The sequence below is a fragment of the Jatropha curcas genome, chromosome 6, assembly GCF_041381405.1.
Source record: "Jatropha curcas cultivar XTBG-Jc1 chromosome 6, XTBG_Jcur_1.0, whole genome shotgun sequence".
In the NCBI taxonomy this organism is placed as follows: domain Eukaryota; kingdom Viridiplantae; phylum Streptophyta; class Magnoliopsida; order Malpighiales; family Euphorbiaceae; genus Jatropha; species Jatropha curcas.
Window position 1 is genome coordinate 23,744,271 of NC_143156.1, and position 23,783 is coordinate 23,768,053.

The window sequence follows — 23,783 nt, forward strand, 5'->3', positions numbered from 1 at the left end:
AGTAAATAATTAAAAAATCTAAAAATTATTATTTCAAATACTATATTAACTATATATTAAATCAATATTTGCATATAAAAAAAAATTTAGCAATTATTTTTATTAGTGTGAAAAAATATGCAATATTATTGAAATTAATTTACAAATTTAAAGGTACCATAACTCTTTTATAAAGTTTTATTAGTGTGAAAAAATATGGAAAATTACTAAATTGAACTTTTAACTTGTAAAATTAGATCCATTAAATATTTATTAAATAATTGAAAAATTTGAAAATTATTATTTCATATTATATATTAAAATCAATATTTTATATATAAAAATAAAAAAACTCCAAAAACTATTATTATTAGTATGAGTAGGTATGCAATATTATTGAAATTTATAAATTTAAGCGTACTATAACTCTTTTATAAAGTTTTATTAGTGTAAAAAATTATGCAAGATTACTAAATTTACAAATTTAAGGTAGGATAAGTCTTTAATAAAGTTTAGAGTGTCTAAATTAAAGTTAAAAAGTTAAGCGGTGAATTCATGCATTTAGTTAAGTTAAAATGGTAAAATTACAGCTTTCAATGAAAATATCATTATTTTCCTCTTCTTTATTTCGTCCTCTCTCATCCAGACGAAGTGCCCGCTTATGCTACAGCGAGCTGCTACAGCCCAGCCACTGCCATGGTGGTCTCTACGGCAGCTCTTCTTCACCGTCTCTCATCAATTATCTGTTCAGCGAAACTTCTCTTCCATATCTAAAAGCAGGGTTCAGTTTTTAAACTTGCTCCTATCTTCAACATCGCAATTTGTTTAAATTTAAACGACTGATCATTTTATTTGTCTCAGGTTTTGAATCATTTGGACGAGGAGTGTGAAGATTTTTTGCCATGGTTGGAGAGGAAAGCTGGTATCGAGGTTTCATCGAAGCTTTACGTTGGAAAGTCCTCCTATGGCAGGTTGTTTAAAAAATTGAAAACTCTCTTTTTTTGGTTTTTTACTTATATTTTTATTTTTGGTTTCTTTTGAGGTCAATTGAATAGAAACCGTATCTTGTGGAAGAATAGACTCTGTTTTTTCTTTATATATTTATTTAATTTTGTTTTTTATTATAGGGAAACAGATTTTACTCTATAAACTGATATAATTCTTCTTCCTTTCTCTCATCATCAAGAAGGAAATAGAACTTTAGAATAGATGGGCTCTACAGTGTTTTACCAGACAGAGGACTTAACTAAAGCTCCGTGATTTGGGGAACAAATTAAAGTGTAATCAAAATTAAAAAATACGGAATAAAATTAAAATGTAATGAAATTTAAAGGGATTAGTTTTTTTTTTGTCAATCACCTCAAATTTGAAGTTATATTTCTAGTTTTGAAACTGGGATTGTTTGTCTTTTTTTGTTTTTTCTTTTTTTGGTGTATGAAATTTAATTAAAGCACTAAAATAAAATATAACAAACTTTTGGATGCCCTTATTGATTTGCCTCTAATTATATGCATATTTTTTTATTATTTTCCTCACCCAGCAACACAGCTGGGAAACTTTCGCAGGAAAATATTTTTTATACCATGAAAAGATATGGAATCTAGCATGTTTTCTCTAGTAATGGGCTTCATTTTTTTTTTTTTTTTAAAAGAACGTCTTTTTTTTTTTTTGTTTATCTGATCATATATGTTCTTATATGCAGGTCACTATTTGCTTCTGAAGACATACAAACTGGAGACTGCATATTGAGAGTTCCATATGGTGTTGTATGCTACTCTAGGTGTCCTTCATCTTTACTGTTGAAAGAGGAATCTGCCGTGTGATGAATATTTAAATAATTTTCTTGTTTGAATTTTCAGCAAATAGCATCAGATAAACTACTTGCAAAAGTTTCAGCTTTGTTGGACGATGAAGTTGAGCATGACACCAAGCTTGCTATTGTCCTTTTGGTTGAGCAAAAACTTGGCCAGGTAAACTTTAGTTGCGTGCTGTTTGGAATTCTGACAAAGTTTTTGTAATTCTTGTTGTCGCATGCTTAAGAAGAATTATCTTTTTCTTCTTTTTTTTTTTTTGAATTAACTTGAGGAGAATCCATGCTTGTCGGGAGTACTGCTGTTTTTAGCTTTTATAAGCAGATTTGAGGAACTGTGAAGTGCTCATGGCCCTTATTATTATGGAGATCAAAATTGAACCATGTACAAAAGGGATAAATTCTACAAAACATAATCAATAAAATCAGGAACAACTTGCATTTTGCAACTTTGCCCTACCGAACTGGAAATTTAGTGTATAAGTCCACTATCTTTGAGCTTTTATAGGCCAAAGTTTTGGTCTTATCATTTCAAGCATATAGACCTCTCTAACCCCACAATTCATTTAGCTGCTATCCAGGAAATTCAAGGAAATAGTGGGCCACATCCCAATGATAGTACAACATGATTCAGCTGTTTAGTTTTATCCAGTTGTTGATTCAGCTGCATCTTGCTAAATAAGCATCGATTGATCTTGTTCTTTCCCCATTTTCCTCTATAGCAGGAATCTGCGTGGGCCCCTTATGTTAACTGGCTTCCTCAGCTTGGAGAAATGGATAGCGCGGTAAATTTTTCTCATTCACTTTTACTTTTAATTTGTCTTTCATTAAGTTTCAAAATTCTGATACGTTTTGTGTTTGTGCATATTTTATTTGGCATGTAATACTTAGAAGTGGTTAAATAATGTTTAGTGTTTTTGGTTCATTTTGGTTTTACAATAATGGCCTAATGACCCTGCTACTTGCCAGAGCAGCAATAGATTTTTTTTGTCATATAGTGCCCCAGTGAGGTAATTGTCATTGCAGTACAGTTGAGGCAAACTTCATGGGTAACTAGAATATGAAGTTAAGACGAGAGAAAAAAAATTGAACGTTAGTAATCCTTCAATTTCTAAAATTCAGAAGTGGTTTTGTTAATGGATCAGCTGCTTCTATTTTAAAAGTATATGATTGGTCTATCAAACTGCTGCCTCTTCCCTTGTTGTGCTGGTTAAGTAGAATATAGGGTTAGAAATCTTGGGTTCAGCAGATTTCTGCAGTTGAGATAAATAGAGTTGCTTATGACTAAGCCAAGAGCCTGGCAGGGAAATTGGCACTTCCAGATAATTAGTTCATCAGAGCGAATAACTTCTAACCAAATTAAGGTGGTTGTTTCTGTGAACCCATTCAATATATACACTGATAAATATAATATGCAATGGCATGGTAAATTATACCCAAAATGGCATAGCAGTTTTTGAAGTTGAAGCTAATTCTTGCATAGGTTATTTGTTACTTCTGTTACTGGCAAAAAAGTTGAATCAAAAAGCTTCTGTTTTATAATTTGTTTTAAATTCTGTAGATATTCTGGAGCAAAAGTGAGTTGGACATGATTTATAAAAGCTCAGTATATCAGGAAACAATTGAACAAAAGACTCAAATCGACAAAGATTTCTTGAGAATTAAGCCGGTAAATACATATTTTATCTCACTGTTATAAATGCTAAGATCATATGTGTCGGTTATTTGAATGTGCATGAGTGTTTTTCTTATTAGGTCCATTTGTATACATACTTTTTTTCCCTTTCCTTTGTCACATGTTTTCCTGTTCACTATTCTATTCTTGCCTCCCACTCCTTTCCTCATCTATATATTCCTTGGAAAGTTAATTTTTGAATGAACAAAGATGTCTAGAATGAGTTGGATAGGTGAGGTTTCTTATGAATGTTTTATCATAAACTCTTGAAGGTTTTCATGACAGGTATAAAAGGATTTGGTCATAGCCATCAAAAGGAAAATAAGAGGAATGTCGGTAGCATTTATTGCATACTGCGAAGCTCTTGTTTTATCCCATGTTTTTTCAAATTATTTATATGAGTAGCCGATAAATTAATGCCTTTACTTTTGGCTCTTCCTATCCCACTAAGAAGAAGAGGATGAGGTAGGAGGGAGATGGAGAAGGCATCAGCATTCCTACTGCTCTCCATGTAATTATTTGAAAAAGCATGGACAAAAGACGGGCTTGGCATCATGATAAGTTTGACAGGAGTAACATTATCAGTATCGCATGTTTTTTTGACACATTTAACCATTTTTACTTAACTGGACTCAAATCTAAATTTTGAACCGTCAAAGAATTAGAAGATGTGCTAGCGACTGATGGTGAAATGCCTGGAAGTTAACCATAATTGCAGTTTGCTTGAAATATGTGATTCTTAGTTCTTCATGCTCTATTTTGATTGTGCTAATTTCTTTTTTCAATTTTGTAGGCTCTTGAACACTTACCTCATAGTTTAAGGAGTATTACATTTAAGGATTTCGTGCATTCATATGCTTTAGGTAATCGACTTTTTTTTTTTTGGAAGTATTCGCTATATTTTATCTGTTTCTCTTTTGTTAATACATACTTCCATTTGAATGTAAAAGGCTTATTTGCTTGGGCCTTTTCTTTTTGGAGTTTTTTCAGTCCGATTATAATTTCTCTGCTTTTTTTCCCTTCTTGAATTTGTCAGCAAAGCAAAATTAAAATGATTAATCATTTGTAAGAGTAATTGATCTGCATCCTAGTACGAGCTCATAAATAAATTGTAAATGTACGCGTTATATAAATGATATAACCATCCCTTTGAAGCAACTGAACTCATACTCTTTGAAAAAGAAAAAGTCAAAAATACTATTTTAACTTTTCTATTTGGATAATATCATATTGGTTTAGAATCTGTGAAGGTATTATAATTGCGTTGTTGTGATTACGACAGTTAAATCTCGAGCTTGGGGAAGCACAAAGGGTGCATCTCTGGTAATGCTTCTAAATAATGTTTGTATTTAAAACATTTCCTATATTTGCTTTTGATGTACTCTTTTTACCATATTGCTTTGAATTATTAGATTATTCTGTAGATCCCTTTTGCAGATTTTCTGAACCATGATGGTATTTCTGAAGCAGTTTTATTAAATGATGAAGACAAGCAGGTCTCTGAGGTAAGCTCCATCTTTCATTCCTTCTTTTTTATTTCTTGTTATATATCTTTCATTATGATGGTATGACAGTAGATGGTTCTGTATCTTGTCCTTTAACAAAAAAACTTTTGATATTCAAGATGGCATAGTTAATCCATTGTTCTTGTCTCCATTTCTCTCAAAGACAAATGCATTTTTCTTCTTGGGGCTTTCTTTCTTTCTTTTTTAAAGGCTGTTTGTAAGTTCTATCTTTTGTTTAATTCTTCAGATCCTTGTCTGCAGGTTATTGCCGATCGAAATTATGCTCCTCATGAAGAGGTTAGACAGGGAAAAAGTCATTTTCGTTCACATAAACATTTAGATTTCTCACCATAATGTGTGAATTGTTCTGATATGAAGAACAAAGTTTATTTCATCTTGCTCCCAAGCAAAATGTCTAGAATCAAATGATGTACAATAGCACTTCTGGTAAAGAAGATTTACTTTTTTTTCATGAGATAAACTTAACTTCGAGGCTGCCTTATGTTTGAGCTGTTACTTCTTGCCAAATATGCCCGTCTAGGGTCTAGGGACTTTCTGAAAAATTTGCAGTCTCATGGTGATGCTTTTTCTGGAACTACCTTGAATGGTGGATATTCTTTCCATGTCATGCACAATGCCAGTAATTCTTTGATTTCTGCTATTAAAACTGCTTTCGGTGCTAATTTCTCTCTTTTGGTTTTTGCCATTATCCCAGGAGGATTGACATTAAGTATATCAACAAGCTTTGAACCATGATAATGGTCATTATGTGATGTAAACAAATGGAGGAATGAGGAGACCATTACTAGACCTAGAAGCAATAGGCATGAAATGAAATTGCAGGATGATAGCTAGTGTGCCAGGGATGCAGTTTTAATAGCAGTTTTGAATATATATTCAAGAAGTTAACTGAAATTTAATAAATGCATCTATTAATGAGATTAAATACATCAGATAAAGATAATTTATTATCTATTAAAAATACAAAAAAAAAGAGTATCTGTGATTTATTCATTATCTGCTAAGAATCACCAAAAGTGTCTAGGAGGGTCCTGAGGGAAAAAAAAGGTATTGAAATAAAAAACTCCATGCAATGAAGGTTCAGGGTACTTTCAGTTGACACTGGGAAAAGGAAGGAGAGAATTGGTGCCTGCAAAAGTATGGAAAGAGACCTGGCTAGCAGCTAAAGAAAGGGCTTTTGTCCTTGTAACTGCAAGAACTATTAAATAATGGCTGTTGTGGCTATTATGGCTGTTAAAGATTTTTATACAGTGTCATGCATTTCAATTTAAAAAATAATTTTTTGAAAAAGTCAGGGTAACATATCAAAGGGCAGGCTACAATCTTTTTGCATCACATGATGCCCAAGCTGCATCCCTGGCACACTCTTTTTGTTTGTGTGTATTGGGACCTACCTGGACACTTTTGGTGATTCTTATCAGTTATATGCAATGTGACTGTGATATAAATCCATCCATACTTCGAAACAAGGATGTTACTGAATGTAAAGATGAGTGCAGTTCTGTGCTGATAATTACTGTATGATGTTAAGTCCTTTATTATTTGTTGACTGGTTGCTATTTTGCCTTCTCTTATGATTCTAAGTTCTAACCATTGCTTGATGGGAGATTTTGCGGTTTATCTGCTCGGTAGATATCCTTGGATGATTTATGTAAATTGATTTTGGATCATAATATCCTACATGCTTCAGGGTCAAGTTCTCCGTATTTGGTTTTTACTGTCAAGATAGTTCCTGAAACTTGTATACGACAATATGAAGATTCACCCAACTTAATGTCATTTGATTTATGTCCAATATCTGTAGTGTAGTATAATTGGTGTTAGTATTAATAACCATGTGTTTCTGGTGTTCCTCCATATGACCATATGAATAGTATTCGTCATCTTTTGGGGCTGTAAAATATACTTGTTCCTTCTATTATTCTCAGGTTTGCTTGAAACATTTATGCAGGTAATGATCAGATATGGAAAATTTTCAAATGCTACCCTGCTTTTGGACTTCGGGTTTACGCTTCCATATAACATCCATGATCAGGTTAGTCTTGGGTTAAAGTTGAATAGGAGTCTAATGGTCCTATGAGATCAAATTCCCTAGAGGGTTTAACTTTGTCTTCCATATTTAATGAGAGTAAATTAGTTGTCTTTCAGTATTTCACTAGCGGTCTAAATATGGGTCTTTCAATCTTGTTGTGTAATTTTTTTTTTTTTTTTTTTGACTCAACTGGTTGTTATTGAGACTTTATGTTTCAGGTATTTCCAGTTTTTTGTCATTTAATTTTAATTCTTATCATAACTTATCCTATGTTATGTTTTGTTAGTGCCAGTTTCCACTTTTGCTAACATGTGGCCATATCTCTTATTAAATGACTCTGGTAATTCTCAGGTCAGGATCCAGATTGATGTACCTCATCATGATGTCTTGCGTGAAATGAAGGTTGACATCTTGCAAAGACATTATTTACCGACCATCGAAGATGACAATGGTTTCAAGTCTTCCTGGGATTCTTTCGTAATCAAGTGAGTTCTGAGGTTTGATATGCAATTTGATATCAAATAACAATGTAATATTACAAGTGGTGCTATTTCAAATTTGGAACTAAAGCTGGAGTTATGAATAGAAGTACTTTTCGATTTAAATGAAATGTTCTTGAGACTGGTGCTAAATCATAATGTTCAATGTCAAATGATTTTTTTTATGAGAATGATGATTGGTATACTAATCCATGAAAATGGATCAAGAGAAAAATGGAATTATCCTAATTGACTGAGTTGACATAGAGGCTAATACCAGTTTTCTATACCAAGAATTTGTCTTTGGAATGCATTCAGGATCTGGTTTTCATGTAGGGAAGTGAAGTCTGCTGGTGGGAAAGGGAAGGGTCTGCCACAGTCACTTCGTGCATTTGCTCGCATTCTAAGTTGCACCACTCATCAAGGTGAGTTTCAAATTGTATCTTTCACCTGGAATGAAATTTTACACATTTTATTAGTTTGTCCAAGCTGGTTCATGAAAGTGTGTTTTTATTTCTAATCGTATATTTCATATCCAGATTTAAGTGATTTGGTCATGGAAGCTGCACAAAACGATGGTCGTTTGGCCCGGCGCCCTTTAAGAAATAGCAGCAGAGAGATCAAAGCGCATGAGGTTTTGTCGTTCCACATCACTCAACTTATTGAGGAATATAATGCCTCTATTAAGGTGAATAAATGTGTAGTTTCTCCTCATTGTTCAGATTCCACTTTAAATTTAACTGTAGTTCTACAAATAACTATGGAACTTTGAAAAGGGATGGAGGATCAAGATTTTGTTGGCTCAGCACCAGTCCAATTTGGTTCTTTTACTCCAACTATATCAAACATTTGCCACCTTACAAAACAAACAATGTCTATTTTAATAGAATACAAACTGAATTTTTGTTGCTGAGGCTAGAGTCAGTGTTGGTGATGATTATATAGGAAGACGAGAATACTGAAAGTCTTAGGTCATGGTCATCTCAACTTGCATGTATCTGCACACATAGTTTGAAAGCAATTTAATATAAATTTATGACTTGATATCTCTGGCATGAAATAATGAGAGATTTAAGTGCCCTTCTGGTGTTGCTATTGCTATTGCTATTACTAATAATAGATTTGGACCAAATTAGGAGTAATTGGCTCAATGGATTTAGTTTCTTGCAATATGGTTTTTTATGGGTTAAAAGCTGATTTTGGAATAAGCTTCGATTTGATAATTTTTCAAATTCAGTTATAGGCCCTTAAAATCATCTATTATTCATTTGTTCATTAGAATACTTTCCAATCTTTTATCCAAATTCTGCTATCTGCAATAGCACTGCTGAACTATCCCTAAATTGAATAGATTTTGCCTTCTAATTACTTTTGCATGTATTGAACAGTTATTGGGGCCTGCTAATTGTCCCTCGACATGTAAAAGAGTTGCTCTTCGAAAGAAAATGGCTTTTGATCTCCTATCTGGTGAGCTTCGTGTCCTTAAATCTGCATCTGCATGGCTAAAGAATTACTGCACAACCTTGTTACAGCAGACTGCTCATGGAAGTGTTCAAGAATGATCAAGCAAATAAGAGGATAATTTACATGTACAACTTGATGCATATATCACCAATTCAATTCGGGGATGACCCTCAGAAAATTGGGGGGAAATGTCAGTTCCTAAGGTTGGATACAACAATTGTGAAGTGCACAAAAGGGATTGTTTTTGCAATTAAAAAGAATATATTTATATAATTTTGTGAGAAAGTGGAGTTATTCTCTTATTTGAAGAGTATCTGTTAAATGCCTAACTGAAATCTAAGAAACTCAAGAGTGGAATGTTTCAGATTATTAGAAGGTTTTGTTAATATAGTTCATTCAACCCGGTGTTTGCTCGACTGCCTAAACGATTTTATGTCTACTTTTTTTTTCTCTCTTTTTTTTTTTTTTTTTTTTTTGTCTTTGTTTGCGGAAAATAATTTATTTTGGAAAATATTTTTGAGAGTTTATGATTTTTATTAAGGGTGACGAGGAAATCAATCAACAAATAATATTTTTCCAGTCAAAAGGACAAGTGTGTCATTACCATGACCTTAAAAATATATTTTTATTAATCTAGTAATCATTATCAGCCACCATTATCTTCGTCCGTCACTGATATTAGACTGCCACAATTTAACTGATTTTAGACGACCACAATTTATAATTTTATGCATTTTTTTTATACTTAATAATAAAATTTAAAATATAGAAATTTATGTAATGTTAAATACTATCTGGAAAATATTTTGTTAGGTAAATCATTGGAAATAAATGGAAGCTTGCTAATTTGGTGCCTAGTGATCTGCTGGCTTAGGGTGAGATCGTGAAGATCCTACTTATGCCCTTCAAGCACTATTTTGTTTTGTATTTGTTCTGTTTTTTTTTTTTTTTTTTTTTTTCTCTTAAAAAGAAATAAAAAGATGATAATGATGATTAACAATGGTCGAATATAAAAACAAAAACACAACTTTTGTTGCCAGTTGAAGAGATGCACAATATTATCAAAATTCATAGCTTTCGGAGTACAATAGATCTATCATAAAGTTTGAGCTGCAACAATTTTTCACATAACAAATGAAAACTTGATGCCAAAACCTAACATTTGATATCTGGCAATAAAAATTAACATCACCACCTGAATTGTCACTGGCTATCCCCTTTTGAAGCAACTCATTCTATCTCCCTAATATCTAATCAACGATATGATTTTCTAAATTTGAATTAAATGCAGAACATCAGGTATCCACGTTTTCAGTGATAATGAATCATTCTCAGGTTTCTTCATTCAGATATCGAAAAAGAAAAAAAAAAAAACATTGAGAGAAGTTTGAGTTTTTTCATATGTACATGCAGCAAGTCTCCAATTCTACAGCCAGAGGTGCAAATGGAATTACTTTTATGTTATCACTATTTACAGATGAGTTCAGAGGCCATCACAGGATTGTTTTCTTCCTTTAAAGTTATTTGATTTCATCTGATTATGAGATGTATGCCTTTACCACCTCAGAATAATTGCAGACATCAGATGTTCTGGGACAGGTTATTTTACCATTGTTTTTCTTCGCCATTTCTTCAAGTGCCTGCAAAAACCCAAAAATAAAAAATAGGATGTCAGATGTTGAAACCCGTACTGAGCCATTCCCCAGGCTTCAATTTATTAAAAAAATTGCAGGTTAGACGGACCAGGCCTTTGGAAATTTTGGCATTCCCTAAGCTCAGGCCTGGCCATGAACAAGATTGCAAATCAAACGCTACTCATTCACTAGTAGAATAATTTGAACCTTAGTGCTGTAGACATAGCCATTAGGCAAGACTTGGGGTGGATTTTCTGTGTCCATCAGCTCTTTGGTTATGTAGCAAACAAGCTTTGAATGATGCTGCTTAGAGTATGGCAAAGGTGATGCCAATTTCCGGAAGCTCTCCTGTGAAAGTGGATCCTCCTTTGTGCAATCGTCCTCATAACAGTATCTAAAGTAGTTACGGTTAAGAAAAAAGCACTCACTCGGATGGTGTGCGAATTATTAACTGCGGTGATGATACCACATCATAGAGAAGTTAAAACCCAAATTCAAAGGAGAGAAGCTACTTGTAAAGAGTACATCCATCATATCATTAACAAACTGGAATGAGAAACCAAATGTTCAGCAATAATTGCATCTCACATGAAAAACTCCAAGACTCTGGAAAATCCATTTATCCTCTCTTATTTTTGTTTTTTCATTTAGGTTAAATGAGTTGCTCCAATTTATGCAGAAGGCATCTATGTGACTCTGCAAAAGATACTAGAGTTGCTTGTGCCATGTAGAAGGCAGCCAAACGTCTCTAAAGTAATAGTCAGAAATGGGGAAACCACATTACCCAAGAGTAAAAGAGATTAAATGAGCAATTGGACACCAGTACCAAGTCAATAAATATAGGATACGGAGTTTTCAGTGCGGATAAGCCTGCTTGTAAATAAATATTCAGCAAGGGCTCCAGGGTCATGCCATATAACCGGCAGAATTCCTGTTTAAATTGATCCACCAAGTAGTCCCATTGTTTTGGTTCAAATAAAACCTGGAAAACAAAACATAAGATATCAAATATATTCCCAAATGAAACCAAGTCTTACTAATGAGAAAAGACAGAACTCATCAGGTTAGATAGACTCAAGAGAAAAAGTAAAAAGACAAGTGAAGACCACCGTGAGGACTAAAAGCTAGTTTCTTAAAATGAAGAGTCATATATTAATAAATAATAGTCTAGTACCTGGGTTAAACCAGCAAGAAGAAATTATTCTACTAAAACACTTGCAATAAATTATTTCCCTATTTCATTTTTCAGTAAGTGATGAGTCCATTCAACTTTGCAAGGGCAACGGAGAAAAAATGATAACCAATATGGTTTTCTATATAGAAAATTGGAAGTATGACACACGGACAAACTACATGGGGAAAAGTGCACAAATGCACAGAGTCAGGAAGAGACAGAGGCAAAGTGTTGTGTCTCTGAACTCTAATCCAAAAATTTTCTGATCTATCAGTGTTGTGAAAAGCACTAGGCACCCTTGAGGCGACAAGGTCGTCCATTGGCTGAGGCACTAGGCATGATATGAAAATTAAAAATTTCTAGACAACTCAAAATGTAGAATTCTACATTGGTTCAAAAAACATTAGATAATTTAAAATTCTAGGTGTATTGTTAACAAGATCAGAAGTTCGAAACTATATCATGCATTAAGAATTAGAATTATGCATCCAAAAATTAATTTCAAAAAGCACATTAAATAATTTAGAATTCTAGATGACTGTTGAAGAATCAAAACTATGTCATTTAAACTTAAAATTCTAGTTTCTAAGGATTTTCTTCTTTATATTGAGTCTGCTATGTTCTTTCATGTAGCAGAAATCCTACGTGCTTTCCTTTATTTTTATTAGATTTATTCACCTAATTCTTTTTTTTTTATTCATTGAGAGGCCCAATAAGCCGAAATAACACTGCTGGGTAGCCCTTTACCTTAGCTGACCAAATTAGTGAAAACTCTTGTGGTCGAGAGGACTCAAACTCGACCTTAAACTCCTCGCATAAGTGAGAAGACCAACCAGACCACACCTGGTTGGTTGTTCACCTAATTCTTTGATTGGCTGCCAAGCTTCCCAATTTGAAGCCTCCTTCTCCTTTTTTTTTTTTTTTTCCATATTTGTTATACTTGCTTTTAATGGTTAGATTAGATTTTGACCTTTTTATTTAATGACTGTCAAAGTTTTCAATTTTCAGACACTTTCTTTTTTTTTTTTTTTTTTTCCCATATTTGTGTTAAATTTTGAGCTAATTATTAAATGAGTGTCAAACTTTCTATATTCCAGCCGCATTTAGCTCACTTTTCCCGTCTTTATATTTCTATTAAATGTTAAACCTAAGATTTAATATCTATATGGGAAGTAACAATTTCTATTTGAGGCACTCGCCTGAACCTTGCTGCGGCTTGGCGCCTAGGCAAGGCCTAGTTAATATCGTCTCGCCTGAAGGTATAAAGAGGTGCCTAGCCCTCGTGTCACCTTAGCACCTAGGCAAGCGCCTGGTGACAACACTGATCTATCATTTAATCAAAATTTGTGAAGAACAATATCCAAATGCGGTGATCAAATAACATTGTTAAATAAGGTCACCTTGTATGTTGCACATTCAGTGTGACTCTTAAAAGCCAATGTTGCCATGACCCTCTGCAATTCTTTCATATGGGTAGCTCCCCATGGAGCTAGATACTTTCGAGCATATGCAATGGCACGCATGTTGTTTTCAGATCGTACCAACTCTATAAACTCTTGAAGTCTCAACTGGAATTCAAATTTGCTCTGTAATCAATAAAAACAATAAGCATTAACAAAGGTTACACAAATCCTTGCAAAGGTCAACTATTTAATTTTGGCATTAAAGCAGAAATAAATTATTACAGTGTAATTTGAAGCTTCAAAAGCTAACTACTTACAGTACAGATAAAGAAAAATAACAGGGCAAAGATATTGGACAATGCCAAAGACAGTATGGAAATGACACTAGAATCAGAATGCTGCATATGTGTTGCATTTCACTGTATTCTTTCTAGCATGAGTCCATATACTGCAGCAAATAACTTGAGTGTATTCCAAGAAAACATATCTAAGACATCTTTTCTATATATGTAAAACAAAACTTATTCTGCCTCATTAACAAACGTTATAAAATGAAACAAGGAAAAAGACAAGAATGAACAGGCTAGGCAAGATAAACCAACCAAACAAGCTAATTTGTCTAATAAGTGTGATTATCACCCAAGCCCAGAATTTGACGATTACTTGCCAGGTCTTCTACTTACTCTTTCCCTTTAGCATGAGCAAATAAGTGCACAAAAATAACAGAACTGATCGTATCCATAAGCCTAATTTTCTACCTAGATGTTACAAGTATGCATAATTCCTGCCATAAGGAAAATGGTAAAAGCATCCTCTTTCCGAACTTCAATCATGCTAAATTATTATACTTCTCAGCTTCAATCAGGATGTCTGCTAGTAATACTAGTAATTAAAGAAGAAGAAGAAGACATTGTTGATTGATCAATCTATTAGCTCTCAGTTATAGACTCCATAAAAGAGAAATAGCTAGATTCCTATTTGACACGAGGAATTAATTGGTACCTTTGACTTCTTCAATCGTGATTTGTTATCGGCACACCAGGCTAGAGCAGGAGCTACCTCCCTATTCTGAAGGGCATCAATAACCTTTCTTGCCTCTTGAAATACATCAATATCAACAAGATCCTGCATTCAACTTATTATCAGCGTGGAGATAAAAAACCTCTTAATTACTGCCTCTCTGTCTCCTCTTGTTGGAGACTTGGGAAGAGAAATGAAGAAATAGTCTCATACGACATCAAACCTATTAAGTCCAGAAAACTCCAATCTTCTACAAGTACAAAGAAAGATAAACAGTTGCAACACAAATTTGGATCTTAAAGTAATACACATCACTGCACTTCCACTTGACACATATCATAATGATAAACAGCTCATGTCACCATTACCTTTTCTTGAATTTTCATAACTTCATCACCAAGCATAACTATTAGCCAAATAGACATTGATAAGAACAGAACCATTAGCTACCTACAAGTCTAGTAGCTAAGTTACTAAGCAGTTTACACAATAAAATGTGTTTTTACAGTTATATCATCAATAGAATAATCACATCTGGCAAAAATTTCTCAAACTCTGACCCATTTAACTCAAAAATATCCACTTAAAGAAGCCAAGATAGTAGCTGCTCATGAACAGAAATCGTCAACGAAGTTTACCATCATATTGCTGCTTTCAGCAAGCTTCATTCCAGTTTCATAATAAGACATTCGCAGCATATAGTCCACAAGAATCCGCTTCAGACGAGTGTTGCTCCATTCCGAAAGATTCTCAGCATCTACTGATTCTAAATGGTCAAGTCGAGCACGACACCTTTGAGCTTGCAAATGCTCTGTCTTACTTCCCTCTTCCAACTACATAGCCAAAACAAACATGCTAACTACTAAATATAGATCCAATAAAGTTACTGACATCCGAGATCATAAAAAACGTCCAATTCACACTCCCAAATGCACCAAAATAAAATTACAAAAAAAAATTGCATAAAATAAGCAATTCAGGTAATTAAGACCCAAAATTCTAATTACATAATTTTCCATTTTTTTTCACAAATTTAAGATTCAAATACTGTTAAAAATCCATCCAGAGGCAGTAGCTGGAGATTTTGAGAATTGTTGAATTGCAATACAATTGGCTTAAAGCGTCAAACGTGCGTCCAGGTTGATTTTCTTTCCTTTTTTTTTTAATATATGATACCTTTCTTTTCAGCCCCTGCAATCTGGACACAAGAGAAGTAAGCTGCTGAACGGCGTCGTCTTTGGATATATCGGAATCGGCGGTGTCATTGACGGCAGTGATGACGGACGAGACTTCTTTCTCGACGAATCGGTGATTAGCTCGGATCGTTTTCTTGTAATGCTCAAAGGGGACTCGCAAGAACTGGTGCTCGAGTTTTAACGAATCCGTTAGTTGCGTGAGTTTTGAAGACGGAGTCGCGGTGGTTGGTACAGCTGGGGTGGTGGCAACGAGAGTGGAGGCAGCAGAGTTTCCGTTAGGGAGGGAATCCATTTCCGCCGGGGAGGAAAAAGTTATGAATTGGGGATTGTCTTCGATGTAGAGTATATATTAAAATAGTAGAACTTTTTCAGATTGATTTGATGAGGAGATTGGAATCGGACTGTTGTTGGAGAAGACAAGCAACGGGGGAAATCATTGGTGACCGAACGACAGCGTTTCCAGTTTTTAATTGTTCCGTTTTGTCAGCTAGACATGAGATTAAATTCGATTCAAATTAAACTAAGCAAGACAGAATAGATTTCAATGTAAATCAAACTGTACTTAATAGTATATAAAAATTAAGTTCAACTCAATCAATTGGCTTTAATTTTGTTAGATGAGTTTTAATTATTCTTAGACAGATTTAGACTTACTTTTTTGAATTTAATAATCAAAACGGGTCATGAGAATACCATTTCCCTAATACCGAAATTAAACGGTTATGATTGAGGTTAAATTAATATTGGTTCGTATCATAAACAGGTAACCGTATATGACACGAGTTTAAATAGATTGTATCATGGATTGACTCGTCAAATTTAATGTACATATGTTAATTAATTAATTGATATATTATTAATAACTTAATATTATATATATATATATATATATATATATAATATTAAATTTTTATAAATTCAATTGCAATGAATATAAGCCTAATTTTTATTATCAATTTATTAAGTAAGCCTAAATGTTATGTTGTGGGGTCCCTCCGACATGTGGGACCCACACACATTTGAAAAGAAAAAAAAAATATAAAACACGTTTTTTGTTTTGGTGGCAGTCAAAGAGAGGCTGCCGAACAAAGAAAATAAAAAAGCACGTTCATTTTGTTATTCAAAGGACGGTGCCAAAATGTTATGTTGTGGGGTCCCTCCGACATGTGGGACCCACACACATTTGAAAAGAAAAAAAAATATAAAACACGTTTTTTGTTTTGGTGGCAGTCAAAGAGAGACTGCCGAACAAAGAAAAAAAAAAAGCACGTTCATTTTGTTATTCAAAGGACGGTGCCAAAGAAAGAAAGAAAAAAAAAAAGGAAAAGTGGACGCGTGATTAACGCGTCCACTGCGTCCCCTTCTCCTATAAAAAGGAGAAGGTTTTCCTTCATTAAGGTGTACAAAAACGAAATATATAGAATATGAATACACTATTGAGTGTAGAAAATTTTAGGAAAGGGTTCCTGGGAAAGAGAGAAAATAGTGAGGATTGAAATTTTGGGGTGTTTTTTGTTAAACACTTAGATTACCACTATTTTTGTAATCTCTTTTGTACCTACTATTTTTAGTAGAAGAATTATTCGGAGTTTTTGTCCCGTGGACGTAGCCCATAACAGTTGAAGGGTGAACCACGTAAATCTCCATGTTCTTATTTTTTTTTCATCTGGCATTTACGGTAATTATTTAATTTTTACCGTGATTATCATTTCTGATGGATTCAATCGTCAATATTCAATATTTAATTATTGGAGGTATATGTGGTAATAGTAATTTTATTTTACTTTTACCACCAGTATTTTTTCGAGGGCCCACTCGGATAAGTTAGAATCCCAACATGTTATAGCATTTATTATTAATTTATCCTAGTAACTATAATTTTTAACCGGTACTATTCTTACTAATCATTATTATAATTATCCAATATATATTGTACATTTAATTACAAATAATTCTATTCATAGTTATCATAATAGTACTAGTCTTGAAATTATTATAACTAGTCATGTACCCACACAATGTGCAGATTATATGATTCTCTATGTTTTAATTAAATTGAATGTAATTTTTAAGAAAATTATTTTAATTTATATTTGCGTTGTTTTAATTTAAATAATTTGCTTATATACTTTTGATTAAATGATAGAAGGTAAAATTATATATTCTTTTTTAAATTTCTAAATAATGAACTCAAATATTAATTAGGACAATTAATTATTTTAAGCAAATTATTGTTATTCAATTGATATATTTAGTTAATTATTTATTTTTTCTCTTTGAAATTCCCATATATTCAAATTAAACAAAGTATAAGAATATTTAATCTTAATGAAATAAATTTTAGTGAATTGAAATTAATATTCTAATTCTATTTGTTAATCTAATTATATCTATCTATATAAATATATAATTTCTAAGGTCTAAATGTTTATGTGGCAGCATATTAGAATATGAAAGTGATAACATGGCATTTTTTTTTTTCATTACGATTAATATCTTAATATGAAAGTGATAACATGATATTCTTTATTTTTTCATTATAATTAATATCTTTTATATTTAAATAAAAATTAAATGTTCTTTATTAAATAATAGAGTTATAATTAAACTAATAAGATTTCATTATAATTAATATATATTAAATATAAAGTTTTTTATTAAATAGTTTTTATTCTTTAAAAAACTAGTAGAGTTATAATAGAGCAATACCTAATAAAAATTAATTAAGTCCACCCTGAGCATAGTTTTCACTACAAAAAATTTTTCTTTCCACCTTCCTTTTAGAGATGCAAGTCATTCCCTCAAAAAAACTAAGCCCACCTCGAGCAGTCAGATGAGGATGGTCTTCTCTCCCATGATTTGTCAAAGCATATAAACCATTGATCACAAAATGAGAAAACTCCAGGTTCGTCTTGTGAGCTAAGATGCTAAGCCCGAGCACGATCCTAATACTATTAGGAGCAAGTTGGGACATCGTAATGCCGAGCTGATTGAGACAATCACATAAATCCGGTTGGAGGGGAAGACGAACACCAACTCTCAAATTTTCCTCGTAAAGAACAAGAAAATTGGGACTTTGCTCGGAATTTACTCGAACATTCTCTCTAATAAGGAAAAGCTCAAATTCGTCGGGATAGAGTATTTTGCTTTAAGCCTTTCCATATCCTCCTCTCCAAGCAAGGGCTTAATTTGGATACATGTTCTCCCTCTTTGCACTGAATTTATTCTTTTTTGTAGTCTTTTTGTCTTTTGTTTGCGCAGGAGTAGGTTTGGGGCTTCTATTTAAATGAGGAGGAGCAATCCTATTTCTAATAACAATACCAGTGGCTCGGACCGTGCCAGGTGATACCCTAAAAGCTTGATCTACTATGCCCATGGCAACTATAAGGCGGCTAAAGGGAAAACCACCTGATTTGGTAGCTTTAGAGCTTGAGGACGAAGAAGAGGAGAATTGTTGTGGGGTCCCTACAACATGTGGGACCCACACAAGTTTGAAAGAAAAAAAAAGAAGAAGATGTGTGGTGTTGTGGACCCACACACAAAGTTTGAACGAAGAAAAGAAAAAAAAAAAAGCACGTTTATTTTATTATTCAAAGGACGGTGTCAAACAAAGAAAGAAAGAAAAAAAAGGAAAAAGTGGACGCGTGATTAACGCGTCCACCGCGTCACCTTCTCCTATAAAAAGGAGAAGGTTTTCCTTCATTAAGGCGCACAAAAACATAGAAGCAATATACACTATTAAATGTAGAAAATTTTAGGAAAGAGTTCCTAAAATTGGGAAAGAGAGAAAATAGTGAGAATTGTAATTTTTGGGGTGTTTTGGGAAACACTTAGAGTACCACTATTTTTGTAATCTCTTTTGTACCTACTATTTTTAGTAGAAGAATTATTCGGAGTTTTTGTCCCGTGTACGTAGCCCATAACAGTTGAAGGGTGAATCATGTAAATCTCGGTGTTCTTATTTTTTCATCTGGCATTTACAGTAATTATTTAATTTTTACCGTGATTATTATTTCTGGTGGATTCAATCGTCAATATTCAATATTTAATTATTGAAGGTATATGTGATAATAGTAATTTTATTTTACTTTTACTACCTGTATTTTTCCGCGGACCCTACTTAGTTAGAATCCCAACAGGTTTCAATGGCGATACCTTGCCTTGTCTAGGAAAGGGGTGCTAGAGTCCATGATATTATAAAAAAGAAAAGAGCAAAGGAAAAGGTAAAATTAAGAAAGTGAAAAGAGCAAAACAATTATCTCTTGTGAAATTAATTACAAAGAGAAATGAGAGTGGTAGCAAAACGAACTTCAAAAGTCGATAGAAATGCTTCAAAGCCACAATTTATAGCCAACTTAGAATCAAAAGAGTCGCCAGAAGAGTGAAATGCCAAAAGTTGTGCCTTAATGATGAAGTAAGGAGCGTTGATAACCATCTTAGACAAGACGTGACTGGAGATGAGTCGACATTTAGGACTTACATGGAAAAGCAAAAATAAAAAGCGTTCGGAAATAGTTTGAAGAACACTAAAATAACTGAACATAAATGATTCGGTATACTTTTGGAGGGACTTTTGATAGAAACGGATTATTGATCTGTGCCGAGCAAATTAGGATGGCCGAACAAATCGAAGTAATCGAGTCGAGCAGTTAATTAAAAGCCGAGCATTGTCCATATACATTCAAATAAAGTAACGTTCAGTTAACGAAGTCATTAAAAGACCATTAATTATCAAGATTCTTACTCGACCATTAATTACCAAGATTCTTACTCGGCCATTATAACTTAGATTCTTACCATAAATGTAGATAGTCAGTTACATTTTGAGTGGTATTATAAATAATTTTATGAGAACATAGATAGAGCATATGATTTCTAGATTAAGAGCAATACACTGATCTCTTGAGCATTTCCTTAGTTTTAACTCTATCAAATGTTTTAACTCTATCAAATTTTTTTATTAACTATGACTCTATGCTCCACTAGTTTTTTTATAGAATAAAAAGTATTTAATAAAAAACTTTATATTTATTATATATTAATTATAATGAAATCTTATTAGGTTAATTGAAACTCCATTATTTAATAAAAAAATTTAATTTTTATTTAAATATAAAATATTAATTATAATGAAAAATAAAAAAAATACCATCTCGTCACTTTCATATTAGGATATTAATTATAATGAAAAAATAAAAAATATCATGTCATCACTTTCATATTCTAACATGCTACCACATAATCATTTAGACGTTAGAAATTATATATTTATATAGATAGATCTACATTACTGTGGCAATTTTATTAATTATACTTGGAAATTGATTGATTAACTCATTAGAGAGCTAATTTATTTGGTTGAATTTGTTAAGGAATTAATTGGGTTGATTAGCCTGAGTTATTGCAGTTTTCTTCTTACTTATCTTACATTTTCTATAGGCATGTTCAGTAAAATTAGTTGTTTTGTAACTATTAATTATTTTAGCAGCATTTATAACATGTTAAAAACTAAACGTTATATGAGTTCATTTTTTATAAGACGTTATTTTACTAATTTATACATTATGTTACAAACACTATAAAAAAAATAGCGGAAAAACTAATTAGAAAGTCTCACACAACAAAACCTATAACTATCTTGGTAGTCAACAGTTGTTCACACACTTACACATAAGTCCATTCTCAAAATCATAAAATGTTCAACAATATGAAAATAATTTTAAGATTTTAATATATTTATGAATTTTTTTAGTCAAGTATTTCGAATTTAGGTTTTTGGCAATATATATAATTTATTATTTATATCATAAATAAAAATTAATAAAAAATTCTATATATAAAAATGAAATCCCAAGTACATAAAATGAGTAAATATGAAATAACAATAAGTGCATGATCAAAATAAAATATAATTGGATGGAAAAAATATCTTTAAAAATTTATTATTATAATAATGAGGGACTCATAAGAATAAAAAAAGTAATTGAATAAAAATTATTTTTAAAAAATTATTATTATTATTATTATAAATAAATAATATTTGTCAATCAATTGTAATATGTTAGTAAAATATTTCGAATTCAAATTTTCTCGATTCTGATTGACGTAGCGAGTCAATAACAGGGTTTTCAACTATGATGCTGCATTTCTAAAGGATGGGTGTGTGGGTTTTGGTATGGTCTGTCGAGACTCAGATGGTGCATTGCTGGCGTCGGGAACGAAGAAAGCTCGAAGGCCACTGCTGCCAGAAGAAGCGGAGAAAACTGAAGCTCCAATATTTGCAGCTTCAAGGGCGATGGACTTGGGCTTCAATTCCATAATATTGGAATCTGATGGACTTGGGTTGCAAAATAACTAGTATTTCAACAATGAAACTTTAGTATTTAATTCCATAATAAATAGAAAATTTGTTTATAGATTAAGATTCGAAAATTTTTTGGTTTTTATTTCTTAAAATTAAAAAAATTACATATTGTAATGTTAAGAGATGCTTTAGGTAATCATACGTATTAATTAACAATTAATTTAAGTAGAATCTTGCTTATAAGAGAAATATAAGATAATTATCTCTATATATATTGTATAATTATAATACTAATGAGAATAGTTATATTTATACGACTAGTTATAATTGTAGTTTTGAGGATTAATTAATAATAAATGCTATAATGTTTAAACTTAATTAATAAATTTTATAGTAAAAATTAGGTTCATGTTCATTGCCGTCAAACTTGTAAAAATTTACTATATCTAATTTATTTATTAATCATGAATTAATAAATTGATGTTTAGTAATTAATAATTAATTTATGATTTATTTAATTAAAATATTACATGTATATTTTATGTATGCATATAAATAATAATTAATTGCCTCCACATATGACTTCCTATCCAAGGCACTGGGCCTCACATGCAACTTGTATTGCCTCCGTCCCCAGTTTGCAGTTATAAATTTGCCCTCCAACTTAGTATCTGCAAGTTCTATGCTCCATTATACACGTCTCTCTCTATAAACACGTCTCTCTCTATAAATAGTTGGCCCCAGGTAAGATTTTTGATAAGTTTAAAAAAGTGTGGCTCAGTGTAGCGATTTGAACTACCTATATTTACATATATTCATATACGCTCATTTTTTAGTTGGGGTTTCTTTGAGGGTTTGAAGGATGAAAGAATTCTGCTTCCAGGATATAGGTTCTTGTCAAAAGACACGGAAATATACCTCGATTATCTTTACTCGAAAATCACTGGACAATTGTCGCTAGTATTGCAAAACATAGTATCTGACTGTGATTTGTATGGCAATGAAGAACCTTGGATGATTTGGAATCGTTTTGGGGGAGATTAATTGTGTGGCCTCCAAGATCTGTACTTCTTCACCAAGCTCAAGAATAGCTGAAAGACTGGATGGTACAGGTACTTGGGGCATGAAGAAAATATTGGAATCCCACTCCTGCTTAAAGAAATTGGATAGACCGGATTAAAGAAAAGTTTTTATTATAAAAATAAAACTTTATCTAAACAACAACAACAAAGGCGCTTCTGGTTCTGTTCTGGTTGAGAATAGTTTAGTTATGGAGGAAAGGATGAGAGGTTCATCCATGAAGAGAAAACTTGATGACTCTTATATGTTTGAGATTTGCACAGCACGAGGATTCTGATAATCAAGTTCCTGTTGATAGTTCTGTTATCGATGATGATTGACATAATATGAGTTTTTGTTGGAAGAGATAACAAAGACAACTTAAATTTTGAAAGTAGAATTCATATTGAATTGAAATTCTTGACTCACAGTACATTAAACAATGAAAGTTGTTGTTACTTAAATAGACTCTTAAAACAACCATGTTCCCATAACTTGACACATATTTGCTAAGCACATCCCTATAATACCTCAACTAGTTAACACAAAATACCGCACTATTAACAGAGAGAATAAATAATAAGACTTTGAAAAGAACTAGACTTGAATTATTTTCTAACAGTCCCCCCCTTAATTCAAGTAAGGGTTTGCATGCCAATCATGACTCTCAGCTTCTTAAATTTTTCTTCTGACAGAGCTTTTGTTTGGTCTTCAATGTTGCAATATTGCAACTCTATCTCTCCTTTAGCAACTAGTTCTCTAATAAAATGGTAACGTGTCTCAATATGCTTTGACCTCCATTATTGCAGAATTTTTGGACATTGCAATTGTGGAGTTGTTGTCACAGTATATCATTGTTGTCATATCTTGTTTTTGCTTCAAATCAGTTAGTATTCTCCTCAACCAAGTGACCTGACGCCTAATAGATGTGGTAGCTATTTACTCAGCTTCAGTGCTTGAAAGTGCAGTGCTTTGTTGCTTCTTTGACATCCATGAAATAGCTTCAGAACTAAGCAAATGACAAAACC

At 32.5% G+C, this 23,783-nt stretch overlaps 2 protein-coding genes across 9 annotated transcripts; one reads left to right on the forward strand and one right to left on the reverse strand.

Annotated features, from left to right (window-relative positions):
* The first annotated feature begins 588 nt into the window (after window positions 1-588).
* On the forward strand, window positions 589-9,390 carry LOC105635060 (SET domain-containing protein). Of its 8 annotated transcripts, none has more exons than XM_089722960.1 (15): window positions 589-760; window positions 841-950; window positions 1,682-1,745; window positions 1,839-1,949; window positions 2,512-2,574; window positions 3,351-3,458; window positions 4,258-4,327; window positions 4,747-4,805; window positions 4,889-4,969; window positions 5,231-5,266; window positions 6,942-7,025; window positions 7,374-7,507; window positions 7,820-7,926; window positions 8,041-8,189; window positions 8,890-9,390. In XM_089722960.1, exons 1-15 carry the CDS (start codon window positions 641-643, stop codon window positions 9,061-9,063), a joined length of 1,470 nt encoding a protein of 489 aa, XP_089579086.1. In that variant the 5' UTR covers window positions 589-640; the 3' UTR covers window positions 9,064-9,390. The 8 variants fall into 8 exon arrangements, with proteins under 8 accessions (XP_089579086.1, XP_037497875.1, XP_089579087.1 ...); XM_037641947.2 differs by having other exon boundaries at window positions 590-760; window positions 4,747-4,787; XM_089722961.1 differs by having other exon boundaries at window positions 590-760; window positions 2,515-2,574.
* Window positions 9,391-10,273: 883 nt separating this feature from the next.
* LOC105635082 (LisH/CRA/RING-U-box domains-containing protein) lies at window positions 10,274-15,835 on the reverse strand. Its single transcript, XM_012218076.4, has 7 exons — window positions 15,373-15,835; window positions 14,835-15,029; window positions 14,179-14,301; window positions 13,174-13,359; window positions 11,448-11,581; window positions 10,807-10,993; window positions 10,274-10,605 (listed from the first exon to the last, which is right to left on the reverse strand). The coding sequence occupies exons 1-7, from the start codon at window positions 15,682-15,684 to the stop codon at window positions 10,504-10,506; spliced, it is 1,239 nt and encodes a 412-aa protein (XP_012073466.1). The 5' UTR covers window positions 15,685-15,835; the 3' UTR covers window positions 10,274-10,503.
* Between the last annotated feature and the right edge of the window lie 7,948 nt (window positions 15,836-23,783).

Excerpts from the sequence above, each read along its gene's own strand:
- LOC105635060 (XM_089722960.1), top strand. The coding sequence starts at position 641 with ATGCTACAGCGAGCTGCTACAGCCCAGCCACTGCCATGGTGGTCTCTA. Across the intron at positions 951-1,681 it reads GGAAAGTCCTCCTATGGCAG|GTCACTATTTGCTTCTGAAG; the intron begins GTTGTTTAAAAA and ends TCTTATATGCAG. Across the intron at positions 7,026-7,373 it reads CATATAACATCCATGATCAG|GTCAGGATCCAGATTGATGT; the intron begins GTTAGTCTTGGG and ends GGTAATTCTCAG.
- LOC105635082 (XM_012218076.4), bottom strand. The coding sequence starts at position 15,684 with ATGGATTCCCTCCCTAACGGAAACTCTGCTGCCTCCACTCTCGTTGCC. Across the intron at positions 15,030-15,372 it reads TGCAGGGGCTGAAAAGAAAG|TTGGAAGAGGGAAGTAAGAC; the intron begins GTATCATATATT and ends TTGGCTATGTAG. Across the intron at positions 11,582-13,173 it reads CTGAATGTGCAACATACAAG|GTTTTATTTGAACCAAAACA; the intron begins GTGACCTTATTT and ends TTTGTTTTCCAG.